Source organism: Salvelinus sp. IW2-2015, linkage group LG14, assembly GCF_002910315.2.
Source record: "Salvelinus sp. IW2-2015 linkage group LG14, ASM291031v2, whole genome shotgun sequence".
Taxonomy (NCBI): domain Eukaryota; kingdom Metazoa; phylum Chordata; class Actinopteri; order Salmoniformes; family Salmonidae; genus Salvelinus; species Salvelinus sp. IW2-2015.
In genome coordinates, this window is record NC_036854.1 from 38,568,762 (window position 1) to 38,586,847 (window position 18,086).

Sequence of the window (18,086 nt, forward strand, 5' to 3'; positions counted from 1 at the left end):
TGACAAGTAAAATGTGTAACTATCCTTTTGAACTATCGTTTTTTTAAATTCCCATTTTAGATATGTATTTAAAGCAGACTGTACACAGGGTACATATACAACAGAATGGAAGCAAAAAAGAATGTTCTGTCATTTGAAGGGTAATTTAAATATATCATTGGATTGTTACATGCGTACAATAATGTAACATATCTAGTTAGACCACAGTTGGAGCCTATTCAACCACCACTCCACTCCTCTGGGCCTGATGACCAATGGACAAACTCCACATAGCCCTGGCCTCTTTAAAGAAATCAAATGGAAACAAATACAGCTTAAACCTCTCATGGATAACCAATGCAACTCCATAAGATAAGGGCTTACAGTAGCTATTATAATTACTGTGTGAACACTTTCTCAGACAGTTATTTTGACTACATTGACTAACTATCTCTTTAATGGGTCTGATGCTGCCTGTGAGATCTCAACACACTTGTCATTCATGTTATTTTGTTCCCCTTCAATCCAATTTGCAGTTCTAAATGGTGTGTTGTCAACACACACACCCAGGTTCCCTTGTTTCAATGATACAAATCCAGACATTCTTCTTCATTCCATCATGGATGAATATCCGTCTTCTCCGCTGTTTATGATTACAAAGTTAGCACCCATTGCTATGCATTCCGCTTGACCAACCCCACCTGTGTTCTTCTTGGAGGAGACATAACAGCTGGTGCCAATCTTCCACCATCTGTCCAGACAGGGATTCTCGCAGAACCTAAGCCTGATCTGTAGCTGGTCTCTCTCCGTAGTCGTGGCATTTAGCCTATTCCTGAACTGATCTTTCTCGGTGGTCATCATTTTAAAACTATTCTGTAGCTGGTCTTTGTCTTTAGTCAGGTTGTTGTAACTGGTCTGTAGCTGGTCTCTCTGTAGAGTAATGACCAATGACGCCATAGTAGACACTGGCCTGTGATCCCAGCCAGCAGAAGAGCACACAGCAGCCCCAAGCACACTGCAGCATCTCCAAAGGGTCTCTTCCACCACTGAAATTGTTCTGAATGTTGAGCAACAACTCATTTTCTTGGAATGGGCATGAAGGCTCTTACATTGTCATACATTTGGCCGTCAATGTCTGTATTCTTTATTGCAGTAGGTTCATAGTCTTTTCAATGATTCCGTCTGACATCTTTACAAACTTGTGCTCAACTACAGAAACGTGTACTGTTACTTCAGCTCTACTGTAGGTCTACATGCATGTCATCTCCCTGCCATGCTTCTGTGACTTATTGGAAGTGACACTGTTTTAACTGTCAACCACAGGACTGTGGCTACCACGTGACTCCCATTGGCCTTAGCTTCTAATAGAAACATGTTTGTTTCCCATAGTGCACATTTATTTTAAACTATTATGACGAAACTGAGACTCAGCGATATGATGTTGCCACAAGCAGCGCCACAGACATTGAGATGAGCGCAATGCAAACCTTTTCTCTCACATAGTCGCACAAATGATCTGTGGGATAGCTACGGGACCAAAACAAGTGGAGACGTTTAGCCTTGCGCTTCAGTGGCAGGGCTCCAGACTGCGACCATTTAGTTGCAATTTGCGGCCCTTTGACTTGGCTGTGCGAGTAAAAAAAAATGTATTGGTCTCATCGGTGCGAGATGCACGTTCATTCACCTCACTCAAAACGTTCTATTTATTAGGAGGCTAAAACCATGATTTGGTCAAACAGTAAAGTACAACTCTCAATTTTGAGCTCAATGGCAGCTAGAGCGAGCAAAATGCGCATTGGCCATTGCGAGTGCATAGGCCTCATTGGGTGGTAGGTTACAACATTTGTTTGGACATTACTGTTAGATTAATACATGGCTACTAGCAGTGGGTATTATATTTAAAGTTGGTGATCTAGCTAATGCGTTTTGAGTTTCCCCTTACTCAGGTGCTGAATTAGCCCCAAATAAATTGGCAGGCAAATGAACCTTTTTATTGAATAAATATATACAGTATATATTTTGAATCACAACATAAAGATGATGAAACAACTAATTTCTTCAATACCATCTCAGCATATTGGCCGATAAATCCCAAAAGAATAGTATATTTTTTATTTACACATCAGCAGAGCAGAGAAAAATACTCCACCACCCCTAGCGCTCTGAATTTGAGTGGTTACATTTCTCCAGACCATCCCTCAGCTTTTTACCGAAAAAGCGTCAGGGAGAACACTTTTTGTTGTTGTTTAAACTTCTGATTGCAGCTTTAAGCATTGAAGTTATATTTTAGCAGATAGAACAAAATGGGACCCAGTGAATTTGTACATGCGTCATATTGAAGTTTAGAAGCTAAGGTTGATGGGAGTTGCGTGATGGCTAGAGTCCTAATGGATTGACACTTTCTCATCCACTGTGGTTGACACTGTTGGCATGTTTTGACACCCTCAGCCTTCAAACAGGATTCACATTTCAACTTCCCCTTTCTGACATGCTGCTGATGGCCAATAAGGGGTATAACTCTTCAAAGAGTTATGTACAAGTGTGTGGTAATGTACAATACCAGTCAAAAGTTTGGACAACCTACTCATTTAAGTGTTTTTCTTTATTTTTTACATTGTAGAATAATAGTGAAGACATCAACACTGAAATAACTCATGGAATCATGTAGTAATCAAAAAAAGTGTTAAATATATTTTGATTTGTTTTTCAAAGTAGCTTTGCCTTGATGACAGCTTTGCACACTCTTGAAGTAGGTGTCCAAACGTTTGACTGGTACTGTATGTCTGCATTTTTCTCAGGGGTTCTTCACACCGTGTGAAACCATCTGGCAACTTTGTTTAAAGGGGAACTTAAGGAGATTTTTTGTTGTAAATGCTGGCATGACATGCTTTAGATGGATACGGACACTTTTTAGGTGAAATGGTTTGGTATTGAAAGAAGTACCGCAGCAGCCCATGTTACAATGTTTGATGCTCATATTCATCATGTTAACTATGTAGCACTATGTAGCCTACAATTTAACCTTAAATACATTACAATTATGCACTCTTGTCTGACGCCAGCTATAAACGGAGAACTTGACTCCAAGTGAACAAGCCGACAACTCACCTTAGTGTATTAGAGATGACTTTCTTAGGCCGGTTCCTCTACGATCATCTTAAGGCCGTGGGGTTTTTATTTTGGGGTAAAATGGCTATACATAACAGGCAAAAAAACAAACATTTTGCTGCACGTTTTGTACCATAACTGAGCTATCCATTTTAATAAAAGAAAAGGAAGGTTTCGGGGAAGACCTTGTGTTTTAGTATGTCCGTGGTTATTTTCAATGGGTTTTTTTCACCTCCCTGGGGGCTTCTGAAAATCAGAACGTGACACACTCATCATACTGTTTGAGTCGCCCCAAGGCTGGGCTCAACAAACACAACCCACTTAAGCATAGAGAGAGGGAGGTGGGAGAGAGGGCAGAGAGATTGAGCGAGGGACAGGTGGAGGACATTAGTGTGTTCTGTCTTAATCAGGCCTGTGAGGTCAGCCCAGAGTGTACAGTCAGACTATCTGTTCCAGGTAATTCTGATCGGTAGAGAACACATGTTCTAATGCACCTCAATCCCATGAAAGAAAAAGTTATGGGGGAGGAGTGTACTGTATCATGTGATTCACAATGTAGCATCATTTATGAAGGACAATTCTGCAAGTATTTTTGTTGTTGATGCGACAAAATTTGGGAAACGAATACAGCCATTATCTTGCTCTCTAACAAGGTGCATATATTGAGGCGCAAATGAATTGAAGAGACGACGGTCACACTTTATTTAGCTGGTCCGATTATAAATTATCTACAGATGACATGTATTTAACGTCTACTGAACATCTACAAACCATCTACTTGGGACTATTGAAATAGTCTTACTGAGATGACGATTTGAAAGTAGTTTTTTCTTGGCGGCACATCAGAAGTTTGCTGGAGGCTGGTGTTGTATTTAGTTTTGTGTACTTGTAGGAATACAAGGCAGCATGCTAATTGATCTAGATCCTCTAGACTGAATATGAACATGGCTTCAAGTAACTCATCCTTTAATACCAGGGGTGCAACTTTGGTTTTAGAAGTGGGGGGATTATTATAAAAAATATATAATTATCCAGTCGGATAAACACTCCAAACAGCCTACCCGGCCGCTCGGAGATGTTCGCAAGGTCCGTTGCCTTGTTTTGTATCACATTCCAATTATAAAACTGGGGTGGACAAAAATGCAATTTCAAAATGTGTAGGGTACACGTCCCCAGTGAAAGTTGCACCCCTGATTATTACCCTGCAAGAATGGAGTCTTGTCTAGGCAAGATCCATATCCGATAAGCCCATCGCTCATATGTTTTCTTGTATGGCCTGAAGGTAGCATCATTTGTTTAATGCAATATAGTGTGGGAAAAACCTCTTCCGTTGTGGGATATTTTGAGACCGAGTCCTCAGCTGCAATGGGTTTGTTGTGTAGCAGAAACAGAGGTAATTTGTCTTGATTGGTTCTTGCTGGCGAATTGGTGCACCAAGTAAAGACTCTCTGCATCCCAAATTGTCCTCTATTATACTTATAGTGCACTACTTTTGACGAAGATCAATAGGACTCTGATTAAAAGTAATGCCAGTTGGGACACGTCCTTTGTCAGGGATTGAAGTGGTGGGACTTTGAATAAATTGGAAACAGCATATCCCGAGGCTGCATTCGTTGTAGCTGGGGATTTTAACAAAGGAAATGTAAGGAGAATTCTCCCGAAATTCCACCAACACATCTCTTGTCCAACTCATGGGAGAATTACATTGGGCCATTGTTATTCTGCATTCTGAGACAGATACAAAATGAACTGGTTGATTGAAGTAGYGTAATGTGTTTAAAAAACGAGTTGCAGTTTTTGAATGGTGGTGTCCATCTATTTGTTTTGCTGAATGTATGAATGACATGTTATTTCCGTGTCAAAGTGCCAGTTGGCAACCCATCCCTTATGGGATTAATTGACACATTAACAAACATTACAATAATTCTCTGTGATAATTTAGTAATAATTATTCCGGTGTTCTGTGCATTGCACACCGCATAAATCAATGCATAATCGTAAATAAGGTTATCCAAGCAATAATTCTAACCCTAGAGCAGTAAAAATACATAGATAAATACAAAAACAAGTCTGACACAAAGAGATGGATCAAGTGTGAGACAGGCCTACACACAATCTATAAACTGTACATGCTTTCCATTTGCATATTTTTATAATTTAATTATAGGTCTCCCATTTTCCTTTATTCCAGGATTTATCATAAAATTCCGCAAATGGAAATACACAATGGACAAACTCTTTCAGTTTCTCCTCATGGCTCAGCCACATAATGCCAGGGTACATCTGTTGGGCTTTCTGGAATAAGAGCAAGTGTATATCGTGGTAGAAAAGGCAATAGAGGATAACATTTATTTCATTTTCTATTTCTTCGAGGTCACAATATTTACATAGTCTTCACCATTATACCAACCTGTTTTGGAGCCTAAACTCCCAACATCCGTGCCTGACCTCACTAATGCTCTTGTAGCTGAATGGAAACAAGTCCCGCAGCAATGTTCCAACTAGAGGTCGACCGATTAATCAGCATGGCCGATTTCAAGTTTTCATAACAATCAGTAATTGGCCTTTTTGGACACTAATTATGGCCGATTACATTGCAATCCATGAGGAAACTGCATGGCAGGCTGACCACCTGTTACGCGAGTGCAGTGTCAAAAGGACCTTGTGGCTGCAATGAGTCAAGGTAAGTTGCTAACTAGCATTAAACTTATCTTATAAAAAACACAATCAGTCTTCACATAATCACTAGTTAACTACACATGGTCAATGATATTACTAGGTTAACTAGCTTGTCCTGCATTGCATATAATCAATGCGGTGCCTGTTTATTTATCGGATCACAGCCTGCTTCGCCAAACGGGTGATGATTTAACAAAAGCGCATTTGCGGAAAAAAAGCACATTCGTTGCACGAATGTACCTAACCATAAACATCAATGCCTTTCTTAAAATCAATACACAAGTATATATTTTTTAAACCTGCATATTTAGTTAAAATAAATGCATGTTAGCAGGCAATGTTAACTAGGGAAATTGTCACTTCTCTTGCGTTCAGTGCAAGTAGAGTCAGGGTATATGCAACAGTTTGGGCCGCCTGGCTCGTTGCGGACTGTTTCTTCCTAACAAAGAACGTAATTAATTTGCCAGAATTTTACATAATTATGACYTAACATTGAAGGTTGTGCAATGTAACAGCAATATTTAGACTTAGGTTGCCACCCGTTCAACAGAATACGGAATGATTCCGTATTTCACTGAAAGAATGAACGTTTTGTTTTTCCGAAATGATAGTTTCCGGAATTGACCATATTAATGACCAAAGGCTCTTATTTCTGTGTGTTTATTGTAATTAAGTCTATGATTTGATAGAGCAGTCTGACTGAGCGGTGGTAGGCAGCTGCAGGCTCGTAAGCATTCATTTAAACGTCACTTTACTGCGTTTGTGAACAGCTCTTAGCAATGCTTGAAGCACAGCGCTGTTTAAACCTATCAACTCCCGAGATTAGGCTGGCAATACTGAAGTGCATGTAAGAACATCCAATAGTCAAAGGTATATGAAATACAAATGGTATAGAGAGAAATAGTCTACATGTCATAATTCCTCTAATAACTACAACCTAAAACTTAACTGGGAATATTGAAGAACTGGGAATATTGAACCACCAGCTTTCATATGTTCCCATGTTCTGAGCAAGGAACTTAAACGTTAGCTTTTTTACATGGCACATATTGCACTTTTACTTCTCCAACACTGTTTTTGTGTTATTTAAACCAAACTCAACATGTTTCATTATTTATTTGAGACTAAATAGATTTGATTTATGTATTATATGAAGTTAAAATAAAAGGGTTCACTGTTCATTCAGTATTGTTGTAATTGTCCGATTTTAATCGGTATCGGCTTTTTTTGGACCACCAATAATCAGTATCGGCGTTGGAGAATCATAATCAGTCGACCTCTAGTTCCAACATCTAGTGGAAAGCCTTCCCAGAAGAGTGGAGGCTGTTATAGCAGCAAAGAAGGGACCAACTCCATATTAATGCCCATGATTTTGGAATGAAATGTTTCAGCTTTTGGCCATGTAGTGTATCTCTTGCACACATTCACCCTTAATCAAACAAAAGGTTCTCAATTTGGGTTGATGATTCTTCTCAACACCCATTTCTTTTCATATTGCAGCATCAGTTTTTTAATAGCACCTATGACTCCCTTAATTTGGTTTTTGTACAACTGTTCAGTCACTGTTGGAAAAGGTTGGACATTTCAGTGGCCTAGGCTCCCCCTATCGATAGATCCCATTAAAAACTTAGCTGGCTATTCTGGCAATTGGTATATCCAACAGTCTATTCCAAAGTCTATTCCAAAGTCTATTCCAAAGTCTCACCAAATGCCTTCCATCACAGCTCACAGGGTACCCGGCCCATGTTCCCAGTCATTACCAGTAAAGGTGCAAACTTGTCGATACCTAAAAAATAACGTACTGCTCTGTTTATAGATGTTTGTTTTTTTAGATGCACCCCACATTCCTGCTGAAAAGTCCAGAACAGGACATGCATGTCTGATACAGTTTGGAATACGTGGCATAATCAATGTCTTTGAGTGTGTTTTTGTTGTTCCTARTACTCCAAGAGCTCTACTTGCTGAGTCGGCCAGGGCACATATAGAAAGGTCATATGTTCAACAAAATAAAGACCTAAATATTTATAATTGCTAGTAAACTCAAGAATTTCTTCACCAAAACCAAACCGAAAAGCACTTATCTTAGTACCTGGGTTTGTAAAATGCAATGTCTGTGTGGGTTTTCTGSTTGATCATTAGTCTCTATCTTTTCAACCAGTTGACTGTACATAATGCAGTATTTCTGCAGGTCATGTTCAGTTTCTGCCATCAAAATAATGTAATTAGCATGTAAGAGGATACTTAGCATTTCATCATATCTTACTCCAATATGTAACTAATTTATTTATCTAAATCATTCATTAACATAGCAAACAGAGGCGGTGTTAAGGCMTCTCCTTGTTTTACACCTGATTGTGGGAAACCAGTCGGTAGCATATTCATGACGCTGGGAAAATTGTGCGCCGCCTCATGGGTCTCCCGGTCGCGGCCGGCTGCGTTTTCAGGCAACATGTCTTTTTTTATAAAATGATTCCTCAAAATATTCCACGTTTGTTATCTGAGAACAAACTAGCAATCCTTTTCTCCCACTCATGAACTACCTGTGTAATATCAGAGTTCAGCCCCCCCTGCTCTTCCCTGACTTCCCTGATTTTCTTATGTCGTTTTGGTTCTAACTTATTTATTTTGGTTCCAGAACTGAAGGTTTCTTGTCTGTATCTACTCAAGATGTAATAACTACACTCTCTGATATCTGTTTGAATAGGCCAAGTCTTTTATCAAACACATGCTGTTTTTCTTAACTCATCAATCCAATGAGGCTTGTTCGGCTTGTAAACTTTCCTGGACTTACCCTATCACCAGCAGTCTACCAGGTGACGCACACTCACACAAAACACACGTACACGCTATCTTACACACACACACCCACATCCTTGCTATGGCACCGATAGACGTTGCAGCTCTGCTTCTAGCTCCTAAACAATTTTGCAGTATTTTTTTTGTTTTTTCTTAGATTATTAACCCAGTATGTTTTTTTCGCAATAACATCTGCTAAATATGTGTATGKGYCCAATACAATTAAATTTGATTTAACACCTCAAAGTCACAAACACGTGCACACACACACTCACAAATACTGTATTCCCGATGTGGCTCATAGTAATATTTCTACTACTGTACTTTGTATTTAATTACACTGTTTCTATACACCACATATTTATCTACCGGTACTTGATTCTTGACATAGCTCACTAATATATCTACTGCTGTACGTATCAGTCTTAGTATGTCTTGTGGAAATAATTTTCGGTGTACATAGTGGTTTCAGAAAGTATTCCCACCCCTTGACTTTCTTACTGCCTGAATTGCAAATGGATTAAGTTGAGATTTTGTCAATGGCTTACACACACTACGCCATAATGTTTATGGAAATGTTTCCAAATTTAAAAATAAAGCTGAATATTCTTGAGTCAAGTATTCAACCCCGTTGTGATGACATGCTTAAATAAGTTCAGGAGTAGAAATGTGCTTAACAATTRGCATCGGTTGCATGGACTCACTCTGTGTGCAATAACTGTGTTTAACAATGATTTTCAAGCACAGATTCAACAACACAGACCAGGCAGGTTTTCCAATTCCTCGCAAAGAAGGGCACCTATTGGTAGATGGGTGGAGGGGGGAAAGCTTTATTACACCTAGTCACTACAAAGATACAGGAGTCCTTCCTAACCGCTCAGGGATTTCACCATGAGGCCAATGGTGGCTTTAAAACAGAATTTGTCTGTGGTATGAGAACTGAGGATGGATCAACAACATTGTAGTTTCTCCAGAATACTAACCTAAATGACAGTGAACAGAATGAAGCCTGAGAGGTATATGATTTGGAGTCCCATAGGGCGGCGCACAATTGCCCCAACATCGTCCGGGTTTGGCCGGGCTAGGCCGTCACTGTAAATAAGAATTTGTTCTTAACTGACTTGCCTAATTAAATTAAAAAAATACCTGAACCATTTATTTTTTATCAGTCAACCTATCAGGGTAGTTACAAACAGCACAGGAATTTAAATCAACATGTATTGATCACATCTTTACTAATGCTGCAGAAATGTGCTTGAAGGCAGTATCCAGATCCATCAGATGTAGTGATCACAATATAGTAGCCATATCTAGGAAAACCAAAGTTCCAAAGGCTGGACCTAATATAGTGTATGAGGTCATTCAATAAGTTTTGTAGTGATTCCTATGTTATTGATGTAAAGAATATCTGTTGGTCCGTGGTGTGCAATGAGGAGCAAACAGACACTGCACTTGACACATTTATGAAATTGTTTATTCCAGTTGCTAATAAGCATGCACCCATTAAGAAAATTGGATTGATGAGGAATTGAAAAAGTGTGTGGTTGAGAGGGATGAGACAAAAAGAATGGCAAATAAGTCTGGCTGCACAGCTGATTGGCAAACTTATTGTAAATTTAGAAATCATTTGACTAAACTGAATAAAAATAAGCAGAAACTACACTATGAAACTAAGATAAATAAAGAATGATAGTAAAAAGCTTTGGAGCACCTTAAATTAAATTCTGGGAAATAAGGCAAACTCAGCTATATCATTAATTGAAACAGATGGCTCATTCATTACAAAAACAACTGATATTGCCAAKTACTTTAATGATTTTTTTTCATTGGCAAGATTAGCAAATGTAGGCATAACATGCCAGCAACAAATGCTGACACTACACATCCAAGTATATCTGACCAAATGATGAAAGACGAGCATTGTCATTTTAAATTCCGAAAACTTAGTGTGGAAGAGGTGAACAAAAATATTGTATATCAACAATGACAAGCCACAAGGGTCTGACAACTTGGATGGAAAATTACTGCAGATAATAGCGGAAAATATTGGCACTCCTATTTGCCACCTCTTCAATTTAAGCCTACTAGAAAGTGTGTGCGCTCAGGCTTGGAGTGATGCAAGTCATTCCACTACCTAAGCTTAGTAAAGCCCCCTTTTACTGGCTCAAATAGCCAACCAATCASCCTGTTACCAACTCTTAGTAAACTTTTGGGYAAAATGGTTTGACCAGATACAATGCCATTTTACAGTAAACAAATTGACGACAAACTTTCAGCATGCTTATAGAGAAGGACATTCAACAAGCACAGSACTTACACAAATGACTGGATGGCTGAGAGAAATTGATGATATCAAGATTGGGAGGGACTGTTTTGTTAGACTTCAGTGCGGCCTTTGACATTATCGATCATAGTCTGCTGCTGGCAAAACGTATGTGTTATGGCTTTACACCCCCTGCCATATTGTGGATAGACAGGTAACTCTTTAACAGAACACAGAGGATGTTCTTTAATGGAAGCCTCTCCAACATAATCCAGATAGAAATAGGAATTCCCCAAGGCAGCTGTCTAGGCCCATTACTTTTTCAATCTTTACTAATGAATTGCCACTGGCTTTGAAGAAAACCAGAGTGCCTATGTATGCGGATGACTRAACACATGTCAGCTACTACAGTGACTGAAATGACTGCAAAAGTTAACAAATGGTTGCAGTTAGTTTTAGTGGGTGGCAAGGAATAAGGTAGTCCTAAATARTTCTAAAACTAAAAGCATTGTATTTGGGACAAATCATTCACTAAACCCTAAATCTGAACTAAATCTTGTAATAAATAATGTGGAAATTGTGCAAGTTGAGGTGACTAAACTGCTTGGGGTTATGCTGTATTGTAAACTGTCATGGTCAAAGCATATTGATACAACAGTAGCTAAGATGGGGAGAAGTATGTCCATGATAAGGTGCTGCTCTACCTTCTTGACAGCACTTTCAACAAGGCAGGTCCTACAGGCCCTAGTTTGGTTTCAGCTGGACTATTGTTCAGTCATGTGGTCAAGTGCCACAAAAAGGACTTAGGAAATGTTTTAATTGGGGCAGCACAGGTAGCCCTTGGATGTATACAGAGAGCTAATAATATGCATGTCAATCTCTCCTGSCTCAAAGTGGAGGAGAGATTAACTTCACTACTACTTGTATTTGTGAGAGGTATTGACATGCTGAGTGCACCGAGCTGTCTGTTTTCAACTACTGGCACACAGCTCGGACARCCATGCATACCCCACAAGACATGCCACCAGAGGTCTKTTCACAGTCCCCAAGTCCAGAACAGACTATGGAAGGCACACAGTACTAAATAGAGCCATGACTACATGGAACTCTATTCCACATCAAGTAACTCATGATGTAAACAGTAAAATTAGATTACTTTTTTTTTTTAAGATTTAAAAAAACATTATGGAACAGTGGGGACTGTGAAGCAACACAAACATAGGCACATGCATGCACACACACAATAGCATATGCACTATACACGCATATACATGGATTTTGTACTGTGTATATGTGGTAGTTGTGGAGTAGGGCCCTGAGGGCACACAGTCTGTGAATGTATTGTAATGTTTTTAAAATTGTATAAACTGCTTTAATTTTGCTGGACCCAGGAAGAGTATGGGGATCCATAAGAAATACAAACAAGGCACTAAAGTTAAACTGCAAAACATGTAACAAAGAAATTAACTTGATGTCCTGAATACAAAGTGATATGTTTGGGGGTAAATCTAACACAACACATTATTGGGTACCACTTCATATTTTCAAGCATGGTGGTGGCTGCATCGTAATGGGTATGCTTTTCATCGGCTAGGACTAGGGAGTTTTTGGGGGATAAAAAGAAACAGAATGGAGCTAAGCACAGGCAATATCCTAGAGGAAAACCTGGTTGTCTGCTTTCTAACAGACACTGGGAGATATTCACCTTTCAGCAGGACAATATCCTAAAACACAAGGCCAAATATACATGAGATGCTTACCAAGAGGACATTGATTGTTCCTGAGTGGCCTAGTTAGTTTTGAATTAAATCTGCTTGAGAATCTATGGCAAGACTTGAAATTGGCTTTCTAGTAATAATCAGCAACCAAATTGACAGAGCTTGAATAGTTTTTAGAAGAATAAACTGCAAATATTGTACAATCTAGGTGTGCAAAGCTCTTAAAGACTTACCCAGAAAGATTCACAGCTGTAATCACTGCCACATCAAGGTGATTCTAAAATCTATTGACTCAAGGGTGTGAATACTTATGTAAATTAGGTTTCTGTATTTAATTTTCAATACATTTGCTAACATTTGTAGAAACATTTTCTCTGTCATTATGGGTTGTTGTGTGTAGATCAATTAAATTTGGAGTTTAGGCAAAAACATAAAATGTGTAAATTCAAGGGGTATGAATACTTTCCGAAGGCACTATGTATAAGTTGCATTTTGATTACCGTTAGTGCCATTTGGGATMAATCCAATTTAACAACCCAACTTTCTTGATTTCACTTTTTTTTTGTACTTGTTTTTACTTGTTCATTATTTGTGTACTTGTTTGACTTTTTCCTGCATACTTAGGAGCTAGGAACATAAGCTTTTCGCTGCACCCGCTATAACATCTGCTAAACTGTGTGTGCGACCAATAAACTTTTTAGTTAATTTTATTCAGGTGTTGAAGGCGGCTGGATGATGTGTGCCGTGGGCTTTGTGAATGATTCATGTAAGACCTTTAATAAGAGGAGAGTCTAGGAGGTCCGCACTCGACACTGAGAATCCAGGGTGAGAGGTATGAGAGGTGGCAGCAGTAAGCCTGGGAGGGAATGCTCTGTGCCCCTCATCTACCTCGCACCATCACCCTACTGCATTCTTCACCCTGTGGTACCGCCAATGCAATAACCTGGCCCTACTGGCGAGACGGAAAAGGAGAGCAGGGATGGATGTGTGACACAGAGAGGGGTAGATAAAGGGAGGAGTTAGATGGAGGAACTGGGGGAAGGAAGAGGGGATGAAAGGAGTAAGATGAATGGAGGTTCGGACTGGGAAAGGGGGAGAGACGGAGGAAAGGGCTGTTCTCGGAGGACACAGTGAGGTGTTTGCTCTTSCTGAGATGGAATATTAACATCAATTATGGGCTTGGATAAATCTCAGGGTGCATGCTTGTCTGAATCATCAGTTTGCCTGAGGGTTATAGACCCATTTTCCATACTTTATTCCATACCTGTCACATTCAATCTTCTCATGACTGTAACCATACTGAGATACCCAGAGCCGCAGAGCTAGGTCACACAGAGGTCGTAGTTCAGTTCTCTGACAATTACTGTACTGTAATATAGACATATTATTACTAGAATGTGAAAAGCCCCTCAGACCAGAGATTATATTTCTATGACTGTAACCACCTTGTACCTTTTTTTATTTCCACACCAATGCCCTGTCAAATTGGTTGTAAACAGGATTTATTATTTCCTACAGATATCGTGTCTCTGCATAAACGCTGACGGAGAGGAATATAGGAATATTTTAGATATCTATCTATTCTAATCTTAATTGTCCTTTGTTGGTGTACTATGAATTCTATTTGCATTAGATTTAGAATCTGCCTGTTCATCACTGTACCCTCTCTGCATACAGCACAGCAACTGTGCATCGTTCTGTCAGGTTGCAACATCAGAGGAACGCCATGGTTACTCCATAGCAACTACTGTTTCTTCAACTAGACATGGTTTTACTAACAAGGTGGTGTTCCAGATTTGCAGCAATTATCTACCTTGTTCTTGTCACCTCTACCATGGCATTGACAGTCAATTCAACTCTTCTGAGTATCTGAATATTGACGTGAAGGAAGTCTGTGCTGGGCTCAAGTCCATAACTTTCTTCTGGATTAGTGCGGCCGCTCTTGTGCATAAAGGTGTGTGTGTGTGTGCGCGTGCATGTTTACAGCCACTGGTGTTCATATGTAATGCAGCCTGATTATCTCCGTTTACCTGTCTTCCGGCTAAACCACTGGAGCCTAGAAAAGGAGGATAGCTAATGATGTTAACGAGGCTAGCGGTCTCTTCCCCCCCCTTAACAATCTCCTTAATTAGCGTGCTAGTCACACTGCTACACCGGACCCATTACCTCAGCTGGAGCTGTCACAGGCTGTGTCAGGACCAGCACTGATGGAGCTCCTCTACCAGATAAACACACACACACACACACACACACACAGGCACTCCCCTGTTGGCGGTAGAGTGTGTATTGACATTTGCCTCTTTGGTAATGCACCGATAGCCACCCCTGATTGGATGGCGACTTATCACCCCCGTGGAGCTCTGCGTCAGTGCACACGTCAGTCCAGACGTGCTGGGACCAAGGACAGATTATACCCTTCAATTTTGGGTCCAATTATTCACTTCGTTATAGTTCGGGTACCTGTACATGTTGGTCATGTCTTACTAAAGATGCACCGGGCATTATGTGTGAAGGCAGAAGTTATGAAATGACACCATAATGAACATCGGTCGTGCACAGGAGGATCACCTGCTGGGTGTCGACGAACAGTTGGCGATTCAACATGATGGCCGATGTTCTGTGGTCAGAGGCGATGGGATGGCCAACCGCTCATTATGGTGTCTTGTCCTTTACAGTGCTCAGGTGTGAAGTTCCTCTCTCTGCCTCCCACTGTGCTGCCATAGGCTTTTTAGTATTGCTTCAATCAGACAGTCATCCTCACAGCTCCTCTGCAAGGTATGAACTTAAAGGGCTTTGGATCTCCGGGAAGAATGCTGCGTTGGCGGCAGGGTTGTAGTTCTCTCCCAGTCGTGTCTTTAAATGGATTTAGCTGTCGCCTGATTTCCCCTGAATGTTTTATTCAACAGTCTGTTGTCTTATCTGTATTTGAGGGCTCAAACACTCCGTCTGGAAGGAAGGATAAGTTGCACTAACTATGTATCGCTTTCTTCAACCACAATAATCCTTAAACAACACAGTCTTATCTTGATAAGTACTATTCAAACCTGTTGATTGATCCCACAACATACTCTATCATTACGTATAAACGTTCAAGTTAAAATGAACTCAACTCCAAGGAGTTAGCTGTGGAAGTAAAAAAAACATGTATTTTTTTTATTTTGTCAGCCATTGTTTCACCTCTTTCCTCTGTGTCTTGGTCTTTTCTGTGATCAGCTCTGCATCTGCTCCCATCTAGTATTCTAGCCAGCTGCTGAGTCAGACAGACAAATCTGCTATTCGCAATGTTTTCCCTCTGCTCGTGTACCCCGTGTAGCTCACAGCAGCTCTGTCCCTGTGCTCTGTAAAGCTTTGTCTAGTCTATGGTAACTTTTTCCGCCCCCTCGCTTTTCGCCCCCCCCCTTGTGCTGTACTTAGCACTGCTCTGCTCTCTGTCCCTGTCCTTGTATAACCCATGGTCTCTAGTGTACAGCAACTCTGTTCCGGCTCTCTAGTTAGCTCTGTCCCTGTATAACCTATTGTGTAAACCAGCTTTGTCCATACTCTGGTTAGCCCTGCGCTCTGTCCCTGTATAACCTATTGTGTAAAGCAGCTATGTCCAAACTCTGGTTAGCTCTGCCTTCTGGGCCCCGTCAGTGAGGCTGATAGGTAAAGGTCAGACTGAGTCTGTGTCCCGTGGTGAAGGTGTCATCATGATTAAGCACTAGTGACATGGCAGTCAGCTGGCTACACACGAGAGCCTCTTGCCACTGTCATGTTGGCTAAGTTTGGAAGAGGAGAGAAGGATGGAGAGTGGAGTGAAGGGTTGGGTGGGTGTGGAAGATTGGGGTGAGAGGAGAGGAGGCAGGGTGAGAGGAGAACGGGAAGGGGATGTTTAGATGTTGGCTGGAGGGGGGAGGATGGAGACCGAGGGAATAGGGCTGTTTGGGTGGGTGCTTGGCTCTGTTTTGGTCAGAACATTAATCACAACCTTGTCAAGTGACAAATAGATGAGACAGAAGTCCAGGGAGCAGCCGGAGCCTGTGAACGAAATTGGCTGCTGAATTGAGGCATGCCATGTGTGTCTGACTTACGGCGGCCATTAAACAGACAGCTATTACTTTGGAAGTTTAGATGACAGAGCGGAAGGTTTTATTGATGTGTGGAAACATACTGACTGGCTCGAAAGTTCACAGACCTGCCGTTTCAACTGAATGATTGTGTGTGTGAGTCTTACCGGTCTGTCATAACCTGATGATGTGGGTGTTCTCTCCTCCAGTGTCTGGCAGTGTGGGAGACCTTCCTTCTCTCCCAGAGAACAGAACCCAGCGAGGAGACTGACAGAGACAACACCCCCTAACCCCCACGATGCACTTCTTCTCTATTACACAACCCTCTGCCCACCACCCCCTATCCAGAGGGCACAGCCAAAGACATCTTCCAGCACAACCTGGAGGACTCCTGGAATTTAACCCTAATCATTCCAATGAAGCTTCACTTTAAAGTCACTTTAGCACAGACTGTGATAAATCTGAGAGATCTTTAAATATGCATGATCAGCCAGCCGCTGCCTTAGGGCTTCTGTATGTACAGCCCTGGATCTGAGGGGTAGATATACTGAATACACTGATGGATCCACCATGATTTTCACAGCAATACGATGACATACTTTACTTGTTTACCTGTTTTACAATGACTCACTATGGTATTTTGATAACAGAAAATAAACTAGAGTGCCACATTTTTGTTTTTTACTATACACATTTTTCTCTTTGTAAAGCTTTAAATTGGGTTTTTAAGATGTTGGCATAATAAAATGGATTGCTACATTGTGTTTTCTCAGTGCATGGTGTTTTATGGAGCCTAAGCTATTGGCTTGTAGTTAGTCTTAACAGTGACATCAATGTTATTTTCATGTAGGTGCTTTTCAAGATATTACGATCTGCGACGCTTATGACGAACACTACCGTCTGAAAAGAAAACCATGCTAAACTTCAGAAAAATGCAATCTTTTCCATTGATCATGAAATATAATGCATAATACATTTTCACAGCAGTGTCTCGTTACATCAAACCAAAATCTCTCTACTATAAACGTCATAGTGCAAATTGTAATCGAAAATAGTTTTTTTGTGGCATACATTTTGTTTTGCTTTGTCAATTGGGGGGATTTTCATGCTGTACGTGTGTGAGAACGGACAGTTGAGTAGAGATGCATGTTCCCTGCTTAACTAGGTTACCCACTCTAAAGGCCTAATCACATTAAACATTAAAGAACCCTCAAAATAACAGTGCCCTGAAATTAGGCCCTTTATCTGCACTTTATTGAATATAGAACGAGCAACGAGAGGAAAGAAAAGCACATGCTTGTTAAACCAAGAGCTGAGCTATAACCAGAGGTACTTCCCAAATGGCACTCTATTCCCTATATAGTGCACTACTTCTGACAGGGCTCTGGTCAAAAGTTGTGAACTATAAAGGGAATGTGGTGCCGTTTGGGACACATCAGAACTGGCGTCAATACAGTGTTACAAAGCATCCCATTAGAATATAATATTAGATTGCGT

At 40.5% G+C, this 18,086-nt stretch overlaps 1 protein-coding gene across 3 annotated transcripts in view; it reads left to right on the forward strand.

Annotated features, from left to right (window-relative positions):
* snx7 (sorting nexin 7) overlaps positions 1–17,141 on the forward strand; it is a 38,433-nt gene extending 21,292 nt beyond the window's left edge. For 2 of the 3 annotated variants that reach the window (XM_024000168.2, XM_024000170.2), the window contains exon 10: positions 16,799–17,141. In XM_024000168.2, the coding sequence (XP_023855936.1) occupies positions 16,799–16,879 (81 nt within the window). In that variant the 3' untranslated portion in view covers positions 16,880–17,141. The remainder of the gene's footprint in view (positions 1–16,798) is intronic. The other variant, XM_024000169.2, reaches the window with a different exon arrangement.
* The last annotated feature ends 945 nt before the right edge of the window (positions 17,142–18,086 follow it).